Source organism: Oncorhynchus gorbuscha, linkage group LG02, assembly GCF_021184085.1.
Source record: "Oncorhynchus gorbuscha isolate QuinsamMale2020 ecotype Even-year linkage group LG02, OgorEven_v1.0, whole genome shotgun sequence".
NCBI classification, from domain to species: Eukaryota; Metazoa; Chordata; class Actinopteri; order Salmoniformes; family Salmonidae; genus Oncorhynchus; species Oncorhynchus gorbuscha.
In genome coordinates, this window is record NC_060174.1 from 30,299,012 (window position 1) to 30,325,272 (window position 26,261).

The 26,261-nt window shown below is 43.3% G+C and overlaps 1 protein-coding gene across 3 annotated transcripts; it reads left to right on the forward strand.

Moving 5' to 3' along the window:
* The first annotated feature begins 198 nt into the window (after window positions 1-198).
* LOC124000717 (calretinin-like) lies at window positions 199-26,261 on the forward strand. Of its 3 annotated transcripts, XR_006832657.1 has the most exons (13): window positions 199-396; window positions 5,662-5,738; window positions 6,997-7,086; window positions 7,373-7,453; window positions 16,562-16,618; window positions 17,526-17,603; window positions 19,242-19,297; window positions 19,409-19,448; window positions 19,626-19,679; window positions 22,274-22,345; window positions 22,465-22,679; window positions 25,362-25,429; window positions 25,655-26,261. XR_006832657.1 is itself a non-coding variant. In XM_046307293.1 (11 exons), the coding sequence occupies exons 1-11, from the start codon at window positions 303-305 to the stop codon at window positions 22,579-22,581; spliced, it is 816 nt and encodes a 271-aa protein (XP_046163249.1). In that variant the 5' UTR covers window positions 199-302; the 3' UTR covers window positions 22,582-24,233. The 3 variants fall into 3 exon arrangements, 1 of the variants encoding a protein (XP_046163249.1); XR_006832655.1 differs by having other exon boundaries at window positions 25,362-26,261; XM_046307293.1 differs by lacking the exons at window positions 25,362-25,429; window positions 25,655-26,261 and having other exon boundaries at window positions 22,465-24,233.

Here is a 26,261-nt window from a genome sequence, read left to right on the forward strand (position 1 = left end):
AAACCCGAACAGTAACAGAAGGTTCAGTCCATTGAAGTTCTTTGGATGCATTCGGACTATTCATTAAATATCCCTCTCCGCATGATACCTCGCAGAAGCAGCCGAACACACAGACGAATGGATGTGGGGGCGTTGATCTTGGTGTCACTGCGCCACCCGCATGGCTATATGGGAACTGCAGTCTCTACTTTGGTTTAAAAGCTCCTACAGCGCGCAGGGTTGTTACAGTGTGGATTGTGGACCTACAGAGAAAAAGTTTGCACGGGATATTCTAGCGCACAGGAGGAAAAGTTGTTGGGAAGATGGCAAACAAACTACAGCAGCCTCCACACCTTCATCTGGCGGAATTGAGCGCCACCCAGTTCATCGACATCTGGAACCATTTCGATACCGACGGTCAGTACCGGAGAGCAAAGTTGTCCAAAATGTTACTTTGAATTTTACGCAGGTATTGTTTCAAATGCAGATATAAATGTAAGCTAACATGTCGAATAGAGTAGGTTACATAGGATATAAATAGTCCATCACATATTTTGGTTTACAAGAAGAAAATATGATAGGCTTATCAAGGCTTTTCGTTTAAAGATGCAGCTTGGATATTAGGATAGCGTTATCTAAAAAGTGTTGTATATCATAACTTTTGTCCAATATGAAAAATCGTACGGTCTAATCCGCTGGATGTTTTGAATGTCGATTTTTTGTTTTGTTTTGTGTGGAAAATAAAACAAGTGCTTGACAGTTAGGAAAGCAGCTAGAAAACTCCTGGTGTTACTGTTGAGATTGTTAAAAATTATGATTTATAAATAAAGGTAATTAATTGTGGCCACTATATTATATCCTTAGAAAGGTTAGAATAGGTTACTGTGTATGAATTGCTCTTGGAAATGTTTAATTTAAAAAGGTTGATTGTATGGATGCATGGCTTTTATTCTGTTATTACAATAATCCAATCAGATAAATGCAGTACATCAGTATTACAATGTACATCAGTCTGTTTGGTCGATCAATACGCATCTGACGCCTAGTCCATACCTCAGTGCACGGTGCGCTAAAGGATGGATGGGCGTGTGCCACGGTCCGTCGTCCATATAAAACATATGTAGCCTAACCACACAATAAGTTACACTTTTGTATAGGCCTTAGCCTAATCATTTATACAACCTAACTGAATACTTAAATAAACTAGCCATATTATCCAACTGTATTGTTTTATAAAGGATTAAACAAAATAAAAAAATGGATGATGGTGTCAGGACCCAGGACAGTTTCCATAGGCATCATCATTGATGGTTATTGATGGTTGGAATCCTGCTTTAGAAAGTTGCGTCTAAAATATAACAAAATGTTTGAAAACTTAAATGAAAAGAGGAGGAAGTTGGTCAATCAAATTCCTACTGTATACGTACATTTTCGGCATAAAAAAGTTTGATTAAATAGTATTAAATGAGTGTAATTCACGATACAGATTAAATCCCAACTAAAACGGAGACAGGCTACTGTATACTTCCAGTATTATATGGTATAAAATGAGTTCTCAGCTCATTTCAAGCGCACGAGCCCACGCCCCTCCACACTCATTACCATTCGAGTCATCTGGGCATCCTCCCCCATTAATAGTGTTAACTGCCCATTCCGTCCCGACCAGTTGTTGAAGCGGAATGAGAATCCTCAAAACGCGAGGAGTCTCTTGGATCACTATACGTTCCCTCTGGGTGTTTATGTTCTCTGAGCGCAAACAGGGATTGGTGCTGAGGTTCCACCCTATAGGGCATATACTGCACTGTCTCTCTGGCTTGAGCATTTGCTGCAAAGACAACATGACATACGGATAGAGTAGGCCTACGGGGTGCTTTTCGGTGCAAATATGCCTAACGGGCTAGGCCAGATCATTTTGGATACCGATTTCGCCGTTGTCATTGGGGCTGAAATTATTAGGGGCACAAAAATGTTAAATTAATATTTTTGCTATGGAGAACACACAGAGTTACTGTATATACCTAACGAATGTGTGTCTGATATTGACATTTCAGGTGTGTATTATGATGCAGTTATAAATGTACGACTTGACATGGTAGTGTAGTCCCGTTATAATGTACTCTTTTGTAGATTCTGCATGGCTTCGAAATCAGAATCCACCAGTCTTGTGGGGATTAGGTAATCAGATAGTATTTTTGAACAGTTCATCAAATGTACTGGCACGTGAAACACATAACACCATAATAATTGCCAATGTTTCTCAGCATGTGTTAATGATATTAGCCTAGTAATTGTAAACTAATAGCATATCATTCTATATGTTAAAAAAAAGACTCAAAATGGCTGATAGGATAAGATCATAATGAGAGGATAAGACATATGGGTCAAACTAAGTCGTATAATGCATTCTGATTGCATAACGGTAGAATGCTACTATTAAGTTGTTACATTCTGAGGGATACCTTTACTTTTAAGAATAAATAGGAAGCTAATATCAGGTAATGTTGGACATGTCTGTAGCCACAAAGTGGAACCTAAACCAATACAGTTGGCCACATTCTATTGCCACAATTGTTTAGACAAACATTCAGGATTCATTCATTGTGGATGGAACTTCTCCAATGAAATAGACCCCAAAAGTAAATGAGTAGATGATTGAAAGATCATGGGACATTGCATTACATACTCTGGGCTAGTGTATTGTATATGTCACATTATCATACACAGCATTCTCTGCAATATACTGTTGAAGTCAGAACTTTACATACACTTAGGTCGAAGTCATTAAAACTCGTTTTTCAACCACTCCACAAATGTCTTGTTAACAAACTATAGTTTTGGCAAGTCGGTTAGAACATCTACTTGGTGCATGACACAAGTCATTATTTCACTTATAATTCACAATTTCAGTGAGTCAGGAGTTTACATACTGTAAGTTGACTGTGCCTTTAAACAGCTTGGAAAATTCCTGAAAATTATGTCATGGCTTTAGAAGCTTCTGATAGGCTAATTGACATAATTTTAGTCAATTGGAGGTGTACCTGTGGATGTATTTCAAGGCCTACCTTCAAACTCGGTGCCTCTTTGCTTGACATCCTGGGAAAATCAAAAGAAATCAGCCAAGAACTCAGATTTGTTTTTTAGACCTCCACAAGTCTGCTTCATCCTTGGGAGCAATTTCCAAACGTCTGAAGGTACCACATTCATCTGTACAAACAATAGTACGCAAGTATAAACACCATGGGACCACGCAGCCGTCATACCGCCCAGGAAGGAGACGCGTTCTGTGTCCCAGAGTTGAACGTACTTTGCTGCGAGAAGTGTAAATCAATCCCAGAACAACAGCAAAGGACCTTGTGAAGATTCTGGAGGAAACAGGTACAAAAGAATCTGTATCCACAGTAAAACATGTCCTATATCGACATAACCTGAAAGGCCGCTCAGCAAGGAAGGAGCCACTGCTCCAAAACTGCCATAAAAAGCCAGACTACGGTTTGTAACTGCACATGGGGACAAAGATTGTACTTTTTGGAGAAATGTCCTGAGGTCTGATGAAACAAAAATAGAACTGTGCGGCAGCGTAGCCTAGTGGTTAGAGCGTTGGACTAGTAACCGGAAGGATGCGAGTTCAAACCCCCGAGCTGACAAGGTACAAATCTGTCGTTCTGCCCCTGAACAGGCAGTTAACCCACTGTTCCCAGGCCGTCATTGAAAATAAGAATATGTTCTTAACTGACTTGCCTGGTTAAATAAAGGTAAAATAATGACCATCGTTATGTTTGGAGGAAAAAGGGGGAAGCTTGCAAGCTGAAGAACACCATCCCAAACGTGAAGCACAGGGGTGGCAGCATGATGATGATGATGTTGTGGGGGTGCTTTGCTGCAGGAGGGACTGGTGCACTTCACAAAATAGATGGCATCATGAGTAGGAAAATTATGTGGATATATTGAAGCAACATCTCAAGACATCAGTCAGGAAGTTAAAGCTTGGTCGCAAATGGGTCTTCCAAATGGACAATGACCCCAAGCATACTTCCAAATGTGTGGCAAAAGGGCTTAAGGACAATAGAGTCAATGTATTGGAGTGGCCATTACAAAGCCCTGACCTCAATCCTATAGAACATTTGTGGGCAGAACTGAAAAAGCATGTGTGAGCAAGGAGACCTTACAACCCTGACTCAGTTACACCAGCTCTGTCAGGAGGAATGGGCCAAAATTCACCCAACTTATTGTGGGAAGCTTGTGGAAGGCTACCCGAAACGTTTTACCCAAGTTAAACCATTTAAAGGCAATGCTACCAAATACTAATTGAGTGTATGTAAACGTCTGACCCACTGGGAATGTGATGAAAGAAATAAAAGCTGAAATAAATAATTCTCTCTACTATTATTCTGACATTTCACATTTTGATAACAAAATGTTGATCCTAACTGACCTAAGACAGGGATTTTCACTAGGATTAAATGTCAGGAATTGTGGAAAAACTGAGTTTAAATGTATGTGGCTAAGGTGTATGTAAACTTCCGACTTCAGCTGTACATGCTCAACTCCAGCTTGTTGGTGTTTAAGGGATTTACTAACACATAGCTATACAAAGTTCATATTCATGATGATATTGGTAGGATTAAATCCGCACTATATGGAGTAAATCATGTTTTCTGTGTTATCCCATCGGGAGGAGAAGCACTGAGAAGGTTCAGACAAATTCAGGGCTGTCACAAAATGCAAATGTTCTTTGTTCATAATGACATATACTTGTTCTTCTGGTAAATATCATACTGGCTGCTTCCCCAGAGACGTCGCTACTCAGCCACTTGCAAATGTCACTAGAATCCACAGGCAAATTAATACACAGGCATTTGTAAGACATTTAAATCGTGACACTGATAAGAAATGCATAGTTGGATTTGTCAAAAGCCACTATAATAACCATCTCACTAGTGTTGCCTTTTTTAAAGCTACATTTTCCTTAACCATTAACCATTAGTCCTGGCAAGGGTGCAACTAGGCACAGATGGGAAATCCTCATTTATTTGAAGTTGAGATTACTGTATTGATTTCTTACACTTTCATGCCAGGCAGAGATTTCCCCATTGTCTTTTCAAATAACTGGACTTAAAAGACTTTGGAAGACGCAATTAGAGGCACAGAGAGAGAGAGAGACGGATAGAGACGGAGAGAGACGGAGAGAGACGGAGAGAGAGAGAGAGAGAGAGAGAGAGTGAGAGAGAGAGAGAGAGAGAAAGAGAGAGAGAGACAGAGAGAGAGAGAGAGGGGGTAGTGGTGCATTTCAAGACTGGGAGACCCCTTCAAGGGATTTAATTAAGCAATTTCCATGGTTTGGGTGCAAGCTATCTCGCCAATTACGTCAGCCAGAGCCAACTTCGCAGCATGCTAACCACCTGGACAACAAATTAGCTAGTTATAATGTCAGTCATTGAGCCAGCCATCCAATCAGCCAGTAAGCAAGATAAACTTGAAAAAATGGCTGTAAAACAGGGAAGTATTGGCCTAATTTGCTATCAAATGTAAGAGTATGTACAATCTCACTTCTCACATTTATGCACATTTCACAGTGGTCCTATACTGTATATAACATGGGGATATTTGATGCTTCACAGTCTAACTATATGTTAGATACAATCTTGGGATGATTGGTCAAATCACAGTTTTTTTCTGTTGCAGGCAATGGCTATATCGAGGGCAAGGAACTGGAGAACTTCTTCAGGGAGTTGGAGATTTCACGGAAAGGGGCCAGAGTGGTAAGGGAATGATCCCTGGACCTTGACTAAAGGCTCAATTCAATCAAACATGTCAATGCAATGTTCATGCAGTATTTCTGTTTACATAACTACTGCCATTATGGTATGTCTGAGGCCTATTCTGTCTCTGATGGGTCTATGTGGATTTTTTACAGTACTCAATCCAAAACTATTTTTTTAACATAATTTCTCTAGGGCTATTATACAGTATGCTACAGCAGATATACTGTAATGCTGGTTTGATTGAATTGAGTGAAGGAACGTGACATGGCTCTGGTCTTTAATAACAGAAAGTTAACAGAAAGTTGACGATGTTTGGAGTTTTATCAGGTGAAACCAAAGGACCACAACCTCTTGCAAAAACAAATTTGACATAGTAATCAGTGTCATGTGAGTTTCCCGTACCAGGATAACAAGCAATGGCACAAAGGAATTCTACCAAAAATTGTTTACTGACAACAGTGAGGGTAGTGTTTTGATTGTTCTTTAAATCCAACAATCACATGTTGGCATCTCCTCACTAATCAAGGTTGTGGCCTATTCTGGTAGGTGGTTAATTGAGTTCCGTAACAAGCCCTAGAGATATGAACTCATGCCTGTAAGCTGTCCAGTCCGTCTAGGAGAGAGTTTCCCAAACTCGGTCCTCCGGACCCCAAGGGGTGCATGTTTTTGTTTTTGTCCTAGCACCACAAATGATCAAAGCTTGATGATTAGTTGATTATTTGAATCAGCTGTGTAGTGCTAGGAGAAAAACCAAAACGTGCACCACTTTAGGCCCCGAGGACTGAGTTTGGGCCACTAGCAGTAATTAAAACGTGACTGATTTGTCCAACCAAGTGCTAATGAATTATTCAAGCAACATCAAAATAAAGTTCTCCAGAGAGTTCTCCCACAGATAGAAAATAACATGTTTCTTGGGAGGAGTCAGCACAATAATGTTTCTGTCACCGCATCTCGTGTGTGTACAACAAAGGAATCAGAGAGCATCAGTAATCATGTTACATAAACTCCATGGAGCTGCATAAAATCTGTGACTAGAACATGACAAGCCCTTTAGCTGGGGAGGGGAGGGTTGTCTGTTTAAGAGCGACAATCTCTGTCTGCCCAGTGTAACAACCACTAACATCTAAAACTAGCTCTGTCACAACAATGTGAGTGACCACAGCCCTATAACATGAGAGGACGGTTTGCATTAAAAAACAACTGATCTTTACTGATGTTTATGTCATGACAAACTGTATTTGTGCATGTTTTACAGGACCCATCAAACTCCACTTTCAAAGAGAAGATGAAGGAGTTCATGCAAAAGTTTGACAAGAATGCAGATGGGAGAATTGAGATGTCTGAGGTGAGCTGACATTTTTCCATTTCCTATTTCAGGTCATTGAGGATTTGAATAAACCAGTGAGGATTATTCCTAATGATCTCAGACAGTTTGCATATCAATGCAGAAACAATCAGACATTATGGTAGATGTGTTCTGAAACTGTTGATGACTCGATGCTTTATTCAAGTAATATTTGTCTAAGAGATAAGATTATATCATCTAACACAGTATTTTTCACACTATCAAACACAGAGAAACAAACGTTTTCAATGTTTTCCCCCTCATTAATCTTTCTTTCTTTCTCCAGCTAGCTCAGATTTTGCCCACAGAGGAAAACTTCCTGCTTTGCTTCAGAGAGTTTGTGGGATCCAGTTCTGAATTCATGGCAGTAAGTGGTGAAAATAGATGGTTTGAGTATTAAGAATTTGAAGACGGGTACAGGCTGTTTATGTGAGTTGTTGTGATTGATAATATAGAGCTACTGTAATAAGGCAGAATGAAAAACAACAATTAGACACAGCAATTAAAACCAATAACAATCCAAATGTAGGATTCCTGGCCTTGCCCAAATCATACATAAATCATATTACTGAATTGCACTGCAATTACATTGCAAAAACAAATCATACTCAAAGATGATTTTTCTCTGTCATACTGTATGTGTCCTCTGCCAAGTGGAAAGCCACAATCACTCACTCATGGAGCAGACAATTTCAGAGACACATGACAGCTCTGTCAGATTAGTCCTCATAGTGTGAATGGAGAGAGTTTGATTATCAGTAATAACAGGAGGGACCACCCAGTCACCCAATGGACACCCATTATGTCAAAGGCAGAAAAATTGAAATGAGAAAGAGAAAATGAATATTTTTTAATCACCAAGTGTGGTAGGGAAGGCTTTTAAAAGGATAGATTGAGGAAGTACAAACTTCTATTTTCAGAGTCATATATTATAGATGTGCTGCTGTAATTCTCCATAGACCTGGAGAGGGAGGGCATCTATCTTTGATAAGAGCACTTTCTGGAATCAGGGACAGCTGCTAGATTAAAACATTCATTAAAATGCATTTCTCTCTCCTTGCCCTCTCACAATGTGTAGGAGAACAGAATTGAAAATCTGGAAAGTATCATGAGAATCATTGTTATGCCGGTGAATGAGGACCCAAAAGCGACTTGGCGAAAACAGAGTCTTAATTCCAGTAAAGGAAATAGGCAATACTCCTAGACAAATCGGAGCAGAAAACAAAACATAAAAAACTAATTCCACTCGTAGTGACGAGGACAGACTGGAGACTCGACCATAAACTGTAGGTTGCCTCGGGAAGGCACCGACCATAGCAGACTCAGACACCTGCTCACACGCAGCATCTGAGGGAAACAAGACACGACAGGGCGAGACAAAGACACAGCACGGCGAACAATATACAAGGATCCGACAGGACAGAAACGGACAACAAGGGGAGAAATAGGGACTCTAATCAGAGGACAAGATAGGGAACAGGTGTGGAAAGACTAAATGAGTGAGTAGGAGAATGAGGAACAGCTGGGAGCAGGAACGGAACGACAGAGAGAGGAGAGAGAGGGAGGGAGAGAGAGAGGGATAGAAAAAGGGAACGAACCTAACAAGACCAGCAGGGGGAAACGAACAGAAGGGAAAGCACAATGACAAGACAATATAAGACAAAACATGACAGTACCCCCCCCACTCACCGAGCGCCTCCTGGCGCACTCGAGGAGGAATCCTGGCGGCAACGGAGGAAATCATCAATCAGCGAACGGTCCAGCACGTCCCGAGACGGAACCCAACTCCTCTCCTCAGGACCGTAACCCTCCCAATCCACTAAGTATTGGTGACCCCGTCCCCGAGAACGCATGTCCATGATCCTACGTACCTTGTAAATAGGTGCGCTCTCGACAAGGACGGGGGGGGGGAGGGAAGACGAACGGGGGTGCGAAGAAAGGGCTTGACACAGGAGACATGGAAGACAGGATGGACGCGACGAAGATGTCGCGGAAGAAGCAGTCGCACAGCGACAGGATTGACGACCTGGGAGACACGGAACGGACCAATGAACCGCGGAGTCAACTTACGAGAAGCTGTCGTAAGGGGAAGGTTACGAGTGGAAAGCCACACTCTCTGGCCGCAACAATACCTAGGACTCTTAATCCTACGTTTATTGGCGGCTCTCACAGTCTGTGCCCTGTAACGGCAAAGTGCAGACCTCACCCTCCTCCAGGTGCGCTCACAACGTTGGACAAACGCTTGAGCGGAGGGAACGCTGGACTCGGCAAGCTGGGATGAGAACAGAGGAGGCTGGTAACCCAGACTACTCTGAAACGGAGATAACCCGGTAGCAGACGAAGGAAGCGAGTTGTGAGCGTATTCTGCCCAGGGAGCTGTTCTGCCCAAGACGCAGGGTTTCTAAAAGAAAGGCTGCGTAGTATGCGACCAATCGTCTGATTGGCCCTTTCTGCTTGACCGTTAGACTGGGGATGAAACCCGGAAGAGAGACTGACGGACGCACCAATCAAACGACAGAACTCCCTCCAAAACTGTGACGTGAATTGCGGACCTCTGTCTGAAACGGCGTCTAACGGGAGGCCATGAATTCTGAACACATTCTCGATGATGATTTGTGCCGTCTCCTTAGCGGAAGGAAGCTTAGCGAGGGGAATGAAATGTGCCGCCTTAGAGAACCTATCGACAACCGTAAGAATCACAGTCTTCCCCGCAGACAAAGGCAGACCGGTAATGAAGTCTAAGGCGATGTGAGACCATGGTCGAGAAGGAATGGGAAGCGGTCTGAGACGACCGGCAGGAGGAGAGTTACCTGACTTAGTCTGCGCGCAGTCCGAACAAGCAGCCACGAAACGGCGCGTGTCACGCTCCTGAGTAGGCCACTAAAAGCGCTGGCGAATAGAAGCAAGAGTACCTCGAACGCCGGGATGACCAGCTAACTTGGCAGAGTGAGCCCACTGAAGAACAGCCAGACGAGTAGAAACAGGAACGAAAAGAAGGTTACTAGGACAAGCGCGCGGCGACGCAGTGTGCGTGAGTGCTTGCTTAACCTGTCTTTCAATTCCCCAGACTGTCAACCCGACAACACGCCCATAAGGAAGAATCCCCTCGGGATCAGTAGAAGCCACAGAAGAACTAAAGAGACGGGATAAGGCATCAGGCTTGGTGTTCTTACTACCCGGACGGTAAGAAATCACAAACTCGAAACGAGCGAAAAACAACGCCCAACGAGCTTGACGTGCATTAAGTCGTTTGGCAGAACGGATGTACTCAAGGTTCTTATGGTCTGTCCAAACGACAAAAGGAACGGTCGCCCCCTCCAACCACTGTCGCCCTTCGACTAGGGCTAAGCGGATGGCGAGCAGTTCGCGGTTACCCACATCATAGTTGCATTCCGATGGCGACAGGCGATGAGAAAAATAAGCGCAAGGATGAACCTTATCGTCAGACTGGAAGCGCTGGGATAGAATGGCTCCCACACCTACCTCTGAAGCGTCAACCTCGACAATGAATTGTTTAGTGACGTCAGGAGTAACGAGGATAGGAGCGGACGTAAAACGTTCTTTGAGAAGATCAAAAGCTCCCTGGGCGGAACCGGACCACTTAAAACACGTCTTGACAGAAGTAAGAGCTGTGAGAGGGGCAGCAACTTGACCGAAATTACGAATGAAACGCCGATAGAAATTAGCGAAACCTAGAAAGCGCTGCAACTCGACACGTGACCTTGGAACGGGCCACTCACTGACAGCTTGGACCTTAGTGGGATCCATCTGAATGCCTTCAGCGGAAATAACAGAACCGAGAAAAGTGACGGAGGAGACATGAAAAGAGCACTTCTCAGCCTTCACGTAGAGACAATTCTCTAAAAGGCGCTGGAGTACACGTCGAACGTGCTGAACATGAATCTCGAGTGACGGTGAAAAAATCAGGATATCGTCAAGGTAGACAAAAACAAAGATGTTCAGCATGTCTCTCAGAACATCATTAACTAATGCCTGAAAAACAGCTGGCGCATTGGCGAGACCAAACGGCAGAACCCGGTACTCAAAATGCCCTAACGGAGTGTTAAACGCCGTTTTCCACTCGTCCCCCTCTCTGATGCGCACGAGATGGTAAGCGTTACGAAGGTCCAACTTAGTAAAGAACCTGGCTCCCTGCAGAATCTCGAAGGCTGATGACATAAGGGGAAGCGGATAACGATTCTTAACCGTTATGTCATTCAGCCCTCGATATCCACGCAGGGGCGCAGAGTACCGTCCTTCTTCTTAACAAAAAAAACCCCGCCCCGGCAGGGGAGGAAGAAGGCACTACGGTGCCGGCGTCAAGAGACACAGACAAATAATCCTCGAGAGCCTTACGTTCGGGAGCCGACAGAGAGTATAGTCTACCCCGAGGAGGAGTGGTCCCCGGAAGGAGATCAATACTACAATCATACGACCGGTGAGGAGGAAGGGAGTTGGCTCTGGACCGACTGAAGACCGTGCGCAGATCATGATATTCCTCCGGCACTCCTGTCAAATCGCCAGGTTCCTCCTGAGAAGTGGGGACAGAAGAAACGGGAGGGATAGCAGACATTAAACACTTCACATGACAAGAAACGTTCCAGGATAGGATAGAATTACTAGACCAATTAATAGAAGGATTATGACATACTAGCCAGGGATGACCCAAAACAACAGGTGTAAAAGGTGAACGAAAAATCAAAAAGGAAATAGTCTCACTGTGGTTACCAGATACTGTGAGGGTTAAAGGTAGTGTCTCATATCTGATACTGGGGAGATGACTACCATCTAAGGCACATATGTCAGAGTCAAGGCCCGCGGGCCACATCCGGCCCGCGAGAAGGTTTTTTACGGCCCCTGGGATGATCTTGATTTATTATTAGAACCGGCCCGCAGACCGCAGCAAGCCGGCAGCCCGCAGATCTTTTACACGCACCAATACTACATTTCCCACAATGCAACGGTGACGCACCGAGCAGTAGGCTGCTTCATTTCAATATTTATTGGCACAGCAGTTGTCAGCATCACAGTAAAATTAACTTTCAGATACCCATCAAAAATGGCAAAACGGAAGGTGGACACTGAGAACCGGGGGTTTCAAACAAGGTGGGAGTCGGAGTATTTGTTCACGGAGGTAGCTGGAAAACCTGTGTGTCTTCTGTGTGGAGAAAGTGTGGCGGTACTGAAAGAGTATAATCTGAGACGACATTATGAAACGAAACACGCGGACAAAAACAAGAATATGGACATGGAACAAAGGCTACAAAAGGCAGAGGAATTAAAACGAGGCCTCAAATCTCGACAGGCTCTGTTCAAAAAAGCCAAATCACAAGGCCAGGCTGCTGTCAAGGCCAGTTTTATTTTGGCAGAAGAGATCGCTAAATCAGCCCGGCCATTTACGGAGGGGGATTTCATCAAAAACTGCATGATTAAAGTTTGTGACGAAGTTTGCCCAGAAAAAAGGCAACTCTTTTTAAATGTGAGTCTGAGCAGAAACACCATTGCCGAAAGAGTAGACCAGTTGTCCATCAATCTAAAAGAGCAGCTTGTGAAAAAGGGAAAAGATTTCATTGCATATTCCTTGGCTGTGGATGAGAGCACCGACATTTCTGACATTGCCCAGTTGTCAATTTTCATCCGCGGAGTGGACTCCAGCCTAAGCGTGACAGAGGAGTTTTTGGCTTTACGTCCTATGCATGGCACAACTACGGGGCATGATTTGTATGAAGAGGTGTCAAGATGTGTAAATGAGATGGAGCTGCCTTGGGAAAAACTCGTGGGTTTGACAACCGACGGAGCACCTGCGATGTGTGGACACAGGAGCGGACTGGTGGCAAAGATACGGGAAAAGATGCAAGAGGAAAACGCGACAGGTGAGCTGACAGCTTATCATTGTATCATACACCAGGAAGCGTTGTGCGGTAAAGCCTTGAAAATGGAGCATGTAATGAGCATCATCACGCGCACAGTTAACTTTATCAGAGCCAAAGGTTTGAATCACCGCCAGTTCAAGGCATTTCTGACGGAGTTAGAAACGGAGCATGGTGATTTGCCTTATCACACAGAGGTGCGATGGCTAAGCCAGGGAAAGGTGCTTCAAAGATGTTTCGAGCTTCGTGAGGAGATTTGTCTGTTCTTGGACAGCAAAGGGAAAGACACAACACAACTCCGAGACGAAATGTTTCTGTGTGAAATGGCTTTTCTGTGTGACATTACGAGTCATCTGAATGCAATGAACTTGCAGCTGCAGGGTCGGGATCGTGTCATCTCTGATATGTACAGTACAGTGAAGGCATTTAAAACCAAACTGACTCTGTGGGAGACGCAGATGCGGAAAGAAAATTTGAGCCACTTTCCCAGCTGCCAGACCATGAAAGAGAAGCTCTCTACCAGTGCGTTCCCGAGCGCACAGTTGGCTGATAAAATAGGTATGCTTGCCGCTGACTTTCGACGCCGATTTGCTGACTTTGAAGCACAAAAAAGCAGGTTGGAACTGCTCGGTAACCCATTTGCTATTGACGTGGAAAGCTCACCACCAAACCTCCAAATGGAGTTGATTGACCTCCAATGCAATGATGCACTGAGGGCAAAATATGCGGCAGTGGGTGCTGCGGAGTTCGCCCGTTTCCTCCCGACACAATGCCCCAGCTGCGCATCCAGGCTGCTCAAACGTTGTCTATGTTTGGCAGCACATACCTGTGTGAACAACTGTTTTCTTTGATGAACTTGAACAAAACATCACACAGAAGTCGACTTACTGCTGAACACCTCCACTCAATTCTGAGGATTTCCTCAGCTCAGAGCCTTACCCCGAACATTGATGAACTTGTGGAAAAGATGGGACACCACCAAGTATCACCCTCAACCTCAAACAAGTGAACATTACTGTGCAATCACATATTTAGAGTTTTTACTCAGTTCAAGTTTAAAAGTTAAAGTTTAATATTTGTTTTCACTGCATGTTACTTCTCCTTAAACAAAGTGTTGTTTTTGATTAATAGATTTTTGCACTTTATTTTATTGTATTTCAATCCAATTACATTTTAAAAATATTTCAGTTGAGTGGATGATAGAAAATTGCTATTATTGTTTTTTTCTTTGAAGTAAATTTAGCCCACTTTTGCTAAAATAGAAAATATAGGCTACTGATGGTGCCTTGAATACCGGTTTCTTTCATTTAATGTTCATGTTATGGGGATTTTTATATAAAGGAAATTTGTCTTTTGTGTCTGTTGAAAATTTAAGATTACTGACAGAGCCATAAGAAAATATTGCTTTATTTATCTGATCATATTGGAATATATTTGTTAGGTTTTCAGTAGGTTCAATTAGGTTCACTAGACTATATGCGTCATTTAAAATGTTTTCAATGAACATTCGAACAGTCCGGCCCTCGGCTTGTAGCTAAATTTTTTATTTGGCCCTCCGTCCATTTGACTTTGACACCCCTGATCTAAGGCGAACATGGGCGTAGGCTTCTCTAACTGTCTGAAAGGAATGTCATGTTTCCGAGCCCATACTTCGTCCATAAAACAACCCTCAGCCCCAGAGTCTATCAAGGCACTGCATGTAGCACCCGAACCGGTCCAGCGTAGATGGACCGACATAGTAGTACAGGATCTTGATGGAGAGACCTGAGTAGTAGCGCTCACCAGTAGCCCTCCGCTTACTGATGAGCTCTGGCTTTTACTGGACATGAATTGACAAAATGTCCAGCAAGTCCGCAATAGAGGCACAGGCGGTTGGTGATCCTCCGTTCCCTCTCCTTAGTCGAGATGCGAATACCTCCCAGCTGCATGGGCTCAGTCTCTGAGCCAGAGGAGGGAGATGGTTGCGATGCGGAGCGGGGAAACACCGTTAACGCGAGCTCTCTTCCACGAGCTTGGTGACGAAGATCTACCCGTCGTTCTATGCGGATGGCGAGAGCAATCAAAGAGTCCACACTGGAAGGAACCTCCCGGGAGAGAATCTCATCTTTAACCTCTGCGTGGAGTCCCTCCAGAAAACGAGCGAGCAGCGCCGGCTCGTTCCAGTCACTAGAGGCAGCAAGAGTGCGAAACTCTATAGAGTAATCCATTATGGATCGATCACCTTGACATAGGGAAGCCAGGGCCCTAGAAGCCTTCCTACCAAAAACTGAACGATCAAAAACCCGAATCATCTCCTCTTTAAAGTTCTGGTAATTGTTAGAACAATCAGCCCTTGCCTCCCAGATAGCTGTGCCCCACTCTCGAGCCCGGCCAGTAAGGAGTGATATGACGTAAGCAACCCGAGCTCTCTCTCTAGAGTATGTGTTGGGTTGGAGAGAGAACACAATATCACACTGGGTGAGAAAGGAGCGGCACTCCGTGGGCTGCCCGGAGTAACAAGGTGGGTTATTAACCCTAGGTTCCGGAGGCTCGGCAGACCAGGAAGTAACAGGTGGCACGAGACGAAGACTCTGGAACTGTCCAGAGAGGTCGGAAACCTGAGCGGCCAAGTTCTCCACGGCATGACGAGCAGCAGACAATTCCTGCTCGTGTCTGCCGAGCATGGCTCCTTGGATCTCGACGGCAGTGTTACGAGCATCTGTAGTCGCTGGGTCCATTCTTTGGTCGGATCCTTCTGTTATGCCGGTGAATGAGGACCCAAAAGCGACTTGGCGAAAACAGAGTCTTAATTCCAGTAAAGGAAATAGGCAATACTCCTAGACAAATCGGAGCAGAAAACAAAACATAAAAAACTAATTCCACTCGTAGTGACGAGGACAGACTGGAGACTTGACCATAAACTGTAGGTTGCCTCGGGAAGGCACCGACCGTAGCAGACTCAGACACCTGCTCACACGCAGCATCTGAGGGAAACAAGACACGACAGGGCGAGACAAAGACACAGCACGGCGAACAATATACAAGGATCCGACAGGACAGAAACAGAAAACAAGGGGAGAAATAGGGACTCTAATCAGAGGACAAGATAGGGAACAGGTGTGGAAAGACTAAATGAGTGAGTAGGAGAATGAGGAACAGCTGGGAGCAGGAACGGAACGACAGAGAGAGGAGAGAGAGGGAGGGAGAGAGAGAGGGATAGAAAAAGGGAACGAACCTAACAAGACCAGCAGGGGGAAACGAACAGAAGGGAAAGCACAATGACAAGACAATATAAGACAAAACATGACAATCATAGTGTGATTACAGGAAGAAAAAGCTAACAATTACCAGCCACAGAAATTGGATATGATTTTTTTGTGCTCTTCCTCTTCTTTTAAAAATGTTCTGTCCCGCCAGAGAGTAATTAATACATGTCCCATGCGATCCTATTAATACAATCCAGTTCGATTGCTTTGGTGTCACAGAACATTAGAGTGTGCTTGATTGTGAGTGGAGGAATGAGGTGGCTCATTTAAAAAGTGATTGGTACTACTGTGGGAGAAAGTGATTGGCTATGTCTATTTTCTTTCTTTCTAATGAGTGTGACTTTGAATTTGCATATACAGGCATGGCGACGATACGATACAGATCGCAGTGGGTACATTGAAGCTAATGAACTGAAGGTATGGTTTCTCACTTGTTAACGTTTCACTGCAGTGGGCTAAATCAGGGTCACACAGAGTGTTTCTTGGTAGTCTTAAACAAATCTAATTTGAAACCAAAGGGGCTTAGAAAAAGAAGACACAAGTACCATGTCAGATACAGTTGAAATGTGTTACATTTTGAGTTTGCAACCCAATATTACACTTCATATACATCACAGAAGACAAAACCATTTGACATAGAAAAAACAGATTTTCAGCTGTTCTATTAATTATGAAATTATGAAGAATATGAATAACATTCCACCCATGAGTCATTTGACTGCAGGAAATGGCTACCCATCCATAAGAGACATTTACAGTAGGTCCTTTTACAAACTATGGTAGAGTTCCAACCATAGTCAATAGTTATCTCTCCTTGTCATTCGATCCAGCTATAAGAAAACAAGGAGATAGATGCATCATTATGCTTTACAATGTAAATTAATCTTTAGAAACCAACACCCAAATGCTTGCAGGTATAGTTGTTGTGTTGATGCAGTGAGGCAAATGGGGACAATGCAAATTCCTCTCTTCTCAGTGGCTGTCAGACGAGGACACTATACAAATCATGACTTGTAATACCACCCATTATGCTATTGTCTGAAACTGTAATTCATTTCTAAAGTATTTTCTGCTGTCTTATCAGCAGGGTCTTACTGTAAAACAAGCTGGTAGTGATAGATAACATTACCCTTTCTGTCAATAAAGGATCTGAGAAAGTATGTGATACCTCCAACTCTATGTAAGCCAATACTTATATAACTGACGGAAACCAATAACTGAGGCCTCTGGGCTGAAGTATAGACAAGCCAGGCTCGCTAAGGTCATAGGATTGTTTTTGACCTATTAGTCAATTATAGTTTATTCATATTTCCCCACTCCACAGGGATTCCTCTCAGACCTGCTGAAGAAAGCCAACAGACATTACGATGACCAGAAGCTTCACGAGTACACACAGACAATAGTGAGTCTTTTCAGTCTAAATGAATCCCTTCCTGTATTGTACCCAAGCCCTTCCTCACAGACTTATTTGAGAAGTAACCAACATCCTGCACCACATGCAACCACAGGTTCTACATGCAACCCAAAGGGGTTCTACGTGGAACCAAAAAGAGTTCTGCCTGTAAACAAAAAGGGCTCACCTATGGGGACAGCCAAAGAACCCTTTTGAAACCCTTTTTTCTAAGAGTGTACTGTATGTAACTCTTGTCCCGTCATGCTGGTGGTTGCTATGTGGTTGAGTGGTCGGGAGTGGGACTCACAATGTCCTATGGGTTGTGTGTTCCTACAGCATATGTGCAAACACCTGTTTCAACCTCAAGGCCTAAAGCTTGACCTGAATTACTCTGGGGAGAGAACCAATCTTTACGAATCTTAGAGTTGACTAGCAACTTGTATTTACAACAGACTGCCAACAGAGGTAAATCAAAATAATAATGTGTGAAGAGCCAAACTTGCCGTCACAACTGCGGAAGGCCCAATGCTTTAATGTCTGAATGAGTTACAGGACAAAATAAAAACCCTCCAACCCAAAAAGGCCTGTGGTGTTGATGGTATCCTCAATGAAATGATCAAATATACAGACAACAAATTCCAATTGGCTATACTAAAACTCTTTAACATCATCCTTAGCTCTGGCATCTTCCCCAATATTTGGAACCAAGGACTGATCACCCCAATCCACAAAAATGGAGACAAATTTGACCCCAATAACTACCGTGGAATATGCGTCAACAGTAACCTTGGGAGAATCCTCTGCATTATCATTAACAGCAGACTCGTACACTTCCTCAATGAAAACAATGTACTGAGCAAATGTCAAATTGGCTTTTTACCAAATTACCGTACAACAGACCATGTATTCACCCTGTACACCCTAATTGACAACCAAACAAACCAAAACAAAGGCAAAGTCTTCTCATGCTTTGTTGATTTCAAAAAAGCCTTCGACTCAATTTGGCATGAGGGTCTGCTATACAAACTGATGGAAAGTGGTGTTGGGGGTAAAACATACAACATCATAAAATCCATGTACACAAACAACAAGTGTGCGGTTAAAATTGGCAAAAAACACACACATTTCTTCACACAGGGTCGTGGGGTTAGACAGGGATGCAGCTTAAGCACCACCCTCTTCAACATATATATCAACGAACTGGCGCGGGCACTAGAAAAGTCTGCAGCACCCGGCCTCACCTTACTAGAATCCGAAGTCAAATGTCTGCTGTTTGCTGATGATCTGGTACTTCTGTCACCAACCAAGGAGGGCCTACAGCAGCACCTAGATCTTATGCACAGATTCTGTCAGACCTGGGCCCTGACAGTAAATCTCAGTAAGACCAAAATAATGGTGTTCCAAAAAAGGTCCAGTCACCAGGACCACAAATACAAATTCCATCTAGACACTGTTGCCCTAGAGCACACAAAAAACTATACATACCTTGGCCTAAACATCAGCGCCACAGGTAACTTCCACAAAGCTGTGAACGATCTGAGAGACAAGTCTCTCTCTCTCTCTCTCTCTCTCTCTCTCTCTCTCTCTCTCTCTCTCTCTCTCTCTCTCTCTCTCTCTCTCTCTCTCTCCATCTCTCTCTCTCTGCAGCTCAAGATGTTTGATCTAAACGGAGATGGGAAGCTGGGCCTGTCTGAAATGGCGAGGTGACTGTCAGCAACTAAGAAGAAATTTTTATATTTCATGTGTGCTTTCAGCATCCAACACTCCTAACAAGTTTTTTTAATGGAAATTATTCTCTGTTCTTCTCTTTTAAGGCTTCTCCCAGTTCAGGAAAATTTCTTACTGAAATTCCAGGTGAGGAGTGTGCAAGAGGAACTGATAATCCCTTCAAACAAATGTAGTTTTCACAGTAATTTTGGCTAATAAACATACCAGCAACATGATAATTAGATATTTCCTAACACAATCATTAATTTGCTATTTAACTCAGTAAAATGATGGTGCTCTGTTATTTCCGAATGTGTTTTACAGGATATCAAGCTGACCTCTGAGCAGTTCAGTGCTATCTTCACATTCTACGACAAGGTACATTTAGATATGTGATTGGATATTCTAAAAGGATACAGTTTGCTATAGAGGTATTTAAGTTGAACAAATATTTGCGTGCCGATGTCTGGACTAGAAGCTTGCTGAGAGGACTGGGGTAGACACTCAATTAGAAATGAAACACCGCCAGTGTATACATGATATGCATCAAACATTTACGTGCATAATTATTTCAGTGTTTGTTTCAACCTCCCCCTGCAGCTGAATCACTGGCAGCCGCTGTCACTGTTATGGGATTATGGGTAAAAAGACCGGCGATAGTAAGAAGCACACCAGGTCAACTGAAAACTAACATGGCTACAGTGCCAAACTGTAAATGCACAGAGCTTTGAGAAATAAAACTTTTTGGACAGCCCGCAACCAAGACAGCCTGTTTCCCCCACATTCCCAAAGAAACACAACACCACGGTATCTTCAGTACCATGGCCCTTCCTCTCCATAATATCTCCTTATGCATTTAAAGTTATTGCTCTTGAGCAGCCATATACAAGACATATTTTGGATTCATGAGTGAAATGTCAAGGGGCGTTGTAACGGTTTTCGTCCTCCTCTTCTGAGGAGGAGTAGGAAGGATCGGACCAATGCACAGCGTGGTAAGTGTCCATAATATAATTTTAATGAAATATAACTGAACACAGAAAACAAAAGAATAAGAGAATAAATGGAAACCGACACAGTCCCGTATGGAGCAAACACTGACGGAAAATAATCACCCACACCCAAAATGGGGAAAACAGGCTACCTAAGTATGATTCTCAATCAGAGACAACGATCGACAGCTACCGCTGATTGAGAACCATACCAGGCCAAACACAGAAATACAACATAGCAAAAAGAACATAGACTACCCACCCCAACTCACGCCCTGACCAAACTAACACAAAGACATAAAAAAGGAACTAAGGTCAGAACGTGACAGTACCCCCCCCCCCCCCAAAGGTGCGGACTCCGGCCGCAAAACCTGAACCTATAGGGGAGGGTCTGGGTGGGCGTCTGTCTGCGGTGGCGGCTCTGGCGCGGGACGTGGACCCCACTCCACCATAGTCTTGGCCCACTTAAGTGGCGCCTTTGGAGCGGCGACCCTCGAGCTGACCTCGTACTGGGAACCCTAACAGCGGGCCCCAAATAGAACGGAGACTCCGGCAGCGCCGGACAGGCGGGAGACTCCCCCAGCACCGTAGTGAAGCGAGACTCCGGCAGTGATGGAGTGAAGCGCGGCTCCGGCAGCTCCTGACTGTCAGTCGGCTCCTGCAGCTCCTGACTGACTGACGGCTCCTGCAGCTCTTGACTGGCAGGCGGCTCCGGCAGCTCCTGACTGATGGGCGGCTCCTGCAGCTCCTGACTGGCAGGCGGCTCCGGCAGCTCCTGACTGATGGGCGGCTCCTGCAGCTCCTGACTGACGGGCGGCTCCGGCCGCTCCTGACTGACGGGCGGCTCCGGCCGCTCCTGACTGACGGGCAGCTCTGGCAGCGCCTGACAGACGGGCGGCTCTGGTAGTTCAGGACAGACGGGCGGGTCTGGCAGCTCAGGACAGACGGGCGGCTCTGGCAGCTCAGGACAGATGGGCGGCTCTGGCCTGGAGAGAAATCCTGGAGGGAAGAGATGGAGAGACAGCCTGGTGCATGGGGCTGCCACAGGACCCACCAGGCTGGGGAGACCTACAGGAGGCCTGGTGCGTGGAGGAGGCACCGGATGGACCGGGCTGTGGGGGAGCACTGGAGCTCTGGTGCGCAGAGCTTCCACCACTCTACTCAGCAAAATGGATAGAGTCTATCACAGTGCCATCCTTTTTGTTAACAAATCACCTTATACCGCCCACCACTGCGACCTGTATGCTCTATTCGGCTGGCCCTCGCTACATATTTGTCGCCAGACCCACTGGCTCCAGGTCATCTATAAGTCTATGCTAGGTAAAGCTCCGCCTTATCTCAGTTCACTGGTCACGATAACAACACCCACCCGTAGCACACGTTCCAGCAGGTATATCTCACTGATCATCCCCAAAGCCAACACCTCATTCGGCTGCCTTTCCTTCCAGTTCTTTGCTGCCAGTGACTGGGGTTCTATACTTTTATTTCCCTCACCAACTTTAAACATCAACTATCTGAGCAGCTAACCGATCGCTGCAGCTGTACATAGTCCATCTGTAAATAGCCCACCCAATCTACCTACCTCATCCCAATACTGTTTTTATTTTATTTACTTTTCTGCTCTTTTGCACACTAGTATCTCTACTTGCACATCATCATCTGCTCATTTATCACTCCAGTGTTAGTCTGCTAATTGTAATTATTTGCTCCTATGGCCTATTTATTGAATACCTCCTAATTCCTTTTGCACACACTGTATATAGACTTTCTTTTTTCTACTGTGTCATTGACTTGTTTGTGTTATTGGCTTGTTTATTGTTTACTCCATGTGTAACTCTGTTGTTGTCTGTGTCACACTGCTTTGCTTTATCTTGGCCAGGTCACAGATGCAAATGAGAACTTGTTCTCAACTAGCTTACCTGGTTAAATAAAGGTGAAATAAATAAATAAAATAAAATAATACGTTTCCCCTCTTCCTTCCAGGATGGAAACGGCTACATTGATGAGCAGGAGCTCGATGCTCTGTTGCGTGACCTCTATGAAAAGAACAAAAAGGTGAGATAATATTGAAGGTTTGGAGTTTAACACTCAATTCCCCATAATGCTGAATCTCTCATTCTAATGCATCGTTACAGAAGCACCTGTATGGATAAGGGTGTCTTGTCTTCTCTCAGGATGTGGACACCAAAAACCTGACTGGCTACAAGAAGAGCATCATGGCCCTGTCGGACGGGGGCAAGCTGTATCGCTCCGAGCTGGAGATTGTGCTCTGCAGGGAGCCCATGCTGTGAACCCTGACAACCATCGCTGTCTGTTTTTTGACCTTCATGACCCTATCTGCCCATTCCCAGATCACACCCACCTCCAGCTGCCTGACGACTGTAACCAGGTGCATGTGCAGGGCATTCCCTTTATGAGTTTTGAATGAATGTGCACTGAGAAGCACAAACCAGCTCTCCCTCACGACCCCTGTCGACACTCTTCCCTACAGACTGATGTTGCCTTCGGCTCAATCCCTAAACTCTACATTTAACAAAATGAATAAAGATAATAAAAGGTACTTCTGCTAATTATGATTGCAATGTGAACAGGAGCGGAATGAAAATGAATATAAGATGATTTATTCTCAATGCTTGGTTTGACTTTCCTCTTCTCTTTTTCTCCCAAATCCACCCTTTAATTGGGACTTGCGACAGCAAACGTCCCACTCTAAATCTTTGTCATACTTCTGACTTTTTATTAATGGGACATGCATAATGGGACTTGCGACAGCAATAATTATTTCTAACTTCTAGTTATTTTTAGAACGCTACACCTCTTACACAGTTTAAGCTAGAAACTTTTAAATGCTTAGACAGGCCTGGAATAGTGTGCTATTATACAACTTTTTGATAACATTTATACTTGTTTAAACTATTAAGTTTTTTGTTTTTCTTATCCTCCTCCATCAACTTTCAAGGGATTTCCTCAACATTCTAAATGAGCCCATTGTGACATTATGACACCAGTAGTCTTTAGGTCATTATCAATAAAACGTCACAATATACGGTGCAGAGCATTCGATTTGGCTGCTGGGGGCCAAGGAGCCCTCAACTCCGCTAAAACCATTGACAACTGCGTGCCGTTTTCAAGGGATAAATGCTATAAGTATTTGGTTTTAATATAATCTCCTCTTGAAGAGAGAGTATAGTCAGAACTACACATTTCCGATTATCCCACGTTAAGCTGTATCATCAGAGTTATATAGAACGTAACTGCATGTTTTTCATGATCAGTAAACATCAATCGATCATGTATGTTCAGATACATGAGGGTAGCCTATCCATTTGGCAAGTAGCTAGGCTAGCTAGCTAAGCAAACAACGTGTCATTTAGCCTTTCTTCATCAGAAATGAGGCTTTTGGAACGAGCTTTAGATCGGTAAGTCCTCGTCGTGGTAAAGTTGTCAGTTGGACTACTGTCATCACCCCTATAGATGGCGAGCAAATCAAACAATATTTGGATATAGCCATCTAGTTTATCCCCTGAAAGTTAGCTCGTTAACTAGCCATATTTACGTGATGTGTTATTAACTAGCTAACCAATTTGACGTTGTCCATCAGTCAATGTAGCCTATCATGTCTGTCAGCAGCAATCGTGATTTAACATTCTTAAAAACAATGTTGAAAAGGGGATAACGTTAGCTTACTTCGCTAGGTAGGACTATGTTGGTTGGAGAAAAAAAGTACATTAGGTCCACTTACACACTATGTTTAGACAACTGTACAACATTTATATCAGTACGATAGCTTGCAAATTAAACATCAGCTAACACTGATCACGAAAAGGATGCAGTTACTTGCTGTATAACTCTGATGATAGAGCTAAAATGTGCGTAATTGTTTTGCATGGAATCATCGGAAATGTGTAGTTCTGACTATGCTCTTCATGAGGTGATGACATTACAGCCAAATAGTTAACATTTATTTAACAATTCCGGAGCCGGGGGTCTCCTTGCCCCCCTGCAGGAAAATTGAACGCTCTGCATCTCTTTGTGACGTTTTATTGATAAAGACGTATTCTATTCGGCGTAAACAATGTCGCTTTTGACACAATCAGCTACTCAGGCCACTTTCCCAACAAATTTGAAAAAAAACAAACAAACAAACATAGCACATGAAATATCTAAGTCTGCTTTTCTGACATTCAAAACTGAAATTAGGACATAATTATATTCTACCAATCAAACGTAGGTGTTTCAGTAACCGAGGTTCCAATAAATTAGACAAAAACGCAGAGCATATGAAAACTTCCTCTAATTCTCTGTTTTTCAAATCTGAAATCAGAAAAGGATTAGCTTCTACCAATCATGAGGTAAAGCTTTTTAAGTAATTGTATCAACTGCTTTCATTAAGGAAAATTCCACTCAAAAACGACTGTATATTTTTGGATCTGTTTCTTTAGTCCACTGTTGATACAGTCCCAAAGTGTTTTGCATATCAGCAATCAAGTTTTCAAGATATAGAACTTTCAAAATGCATAAAGTGTCATGTGTTTTATGTCATACCATACTATCATACTGTGACACTTTCTGTATTTTTAAAGTTTTATATCTTGAAAACTTGATTGCTGACATGCAAAACAAAGACTATCAACAGTGGACTAATGAAACAAATACCAAAATATATTTTTGAGTTGTATTTTCCTTTCATCTAACTTCCCACTGTCATGTAACTTTGTTATTGAAAGCTCCCTGGTTACCACAGCAACATATGATTTCACTGAGCATTAATACCCCTGCTTACTTAGTCTGTTTGAAGTGCCAAAATTAGCATTTTCTACAGGTAAGAAGTAATAAACACATTAAAACCAGTACGCACACACACTCCTTCCATTGTCATAGTTTAAAGGCACTGAACCGATCATCGTCTGTGGCAACTTCAACAAGGATCTGCTATCCAGGTCAAGCAAACCCATCTTGACATTGTTTCATGATAGAGGGTACGCATGGTTGATACAAGCTGCTACCACAGAAAAGAATACCAGGCTGAATCCAGTGTTAATTTCTCATCCACAACATTGCCTCCATTCAGGTGTGCTGCAGACGTACTACAGCTATCACAACCATGTCTACTGCATTTTCACTTCAGACATCTCTCAGGTATGAATCTTGACCAAAACATTGGTATCACATTTCACTGCTTGCATTAGTTCTTCCTTCATGTTAGTGTAAAAAAAGAAAGTCAAAATACGTTGTGAAAGCAAAATACATTTTTAAATGTCTACATGCTCATGGTAAAAAAAAACTAAACTACAATTGCATTTCAAATAATGATTATCAGATGTATGCTATGCACAGTTAACTTGTGTCCCCCCCTGGGAGCAGAGGGGCTCTGAAGGAAGGGGTTCCCCCTTTCTGGCCGGTGGGTCCTTCTTCCCATTTATCCTCCTCCAGCCCAGAGAGGATTTAATGAACATCCTGCTGTCGTCCAAATATGTTGTGATAAAATACAGTTATGTTTTATTTCAAACTTCAATGCCTCATTACCTTCTGTAATCTGTTATTACAGTTGTCATATACTGTGATATTCAAGTAGGAGAGTGTACAAAAGTTTAGTCTGGATGTAGTTATTTCTGATGAAATGTGTGATCTAACTGCCCCACAATCCAAGGTAATAAGGTTGATAAAGTAGTATATCAAAGTAAGCAGACCGATTATTTTACTACATTTAGCTTTGACTATATTTAACTGATTAGCTTAATTAAAATGTTTTAAACTTCTTCCACTACCACAAAAATAATTTTAAAGAGTTATAGCAAGTCCCACAAGTTTTCTTCATGGAAAATTACCATCTAGTTTGTCTATGTATATATCTGGTGTTTCATCCTTATATTATTACCCTGTTACATTTAGATTTTTTATGTTGCATTTTCTGGCTGATACTGTTGTAATGAGGATGTGATAGAAAGCATTAAAAAATATATATTATGAT

Excerpts from the sequence above, each read along its gene's own strand:
- LOC124000717 (XM_046307293.1), top strand. The coding sequence starts at position 303 with ATGGCAAACAAACTACAGCAGCCTCCACACCTTCATCTGGCGGAATTG. Across the intron at positions 5,739-6,996 it reads CACGGAAAGGGGCCAGAGTG|GACCCATCAAACTCCACTTT; the intron begins GTAAGGGAATGA and ends CATGTTTTACAG. Across the intron at positions 19,449-19,625 it reads ATTTCTTACTGAAATTCCAG|GATATCAAGCTGACCTCTGA; the intron begins GTGAGGAGTGTG and ends TGTGTTTTACAG.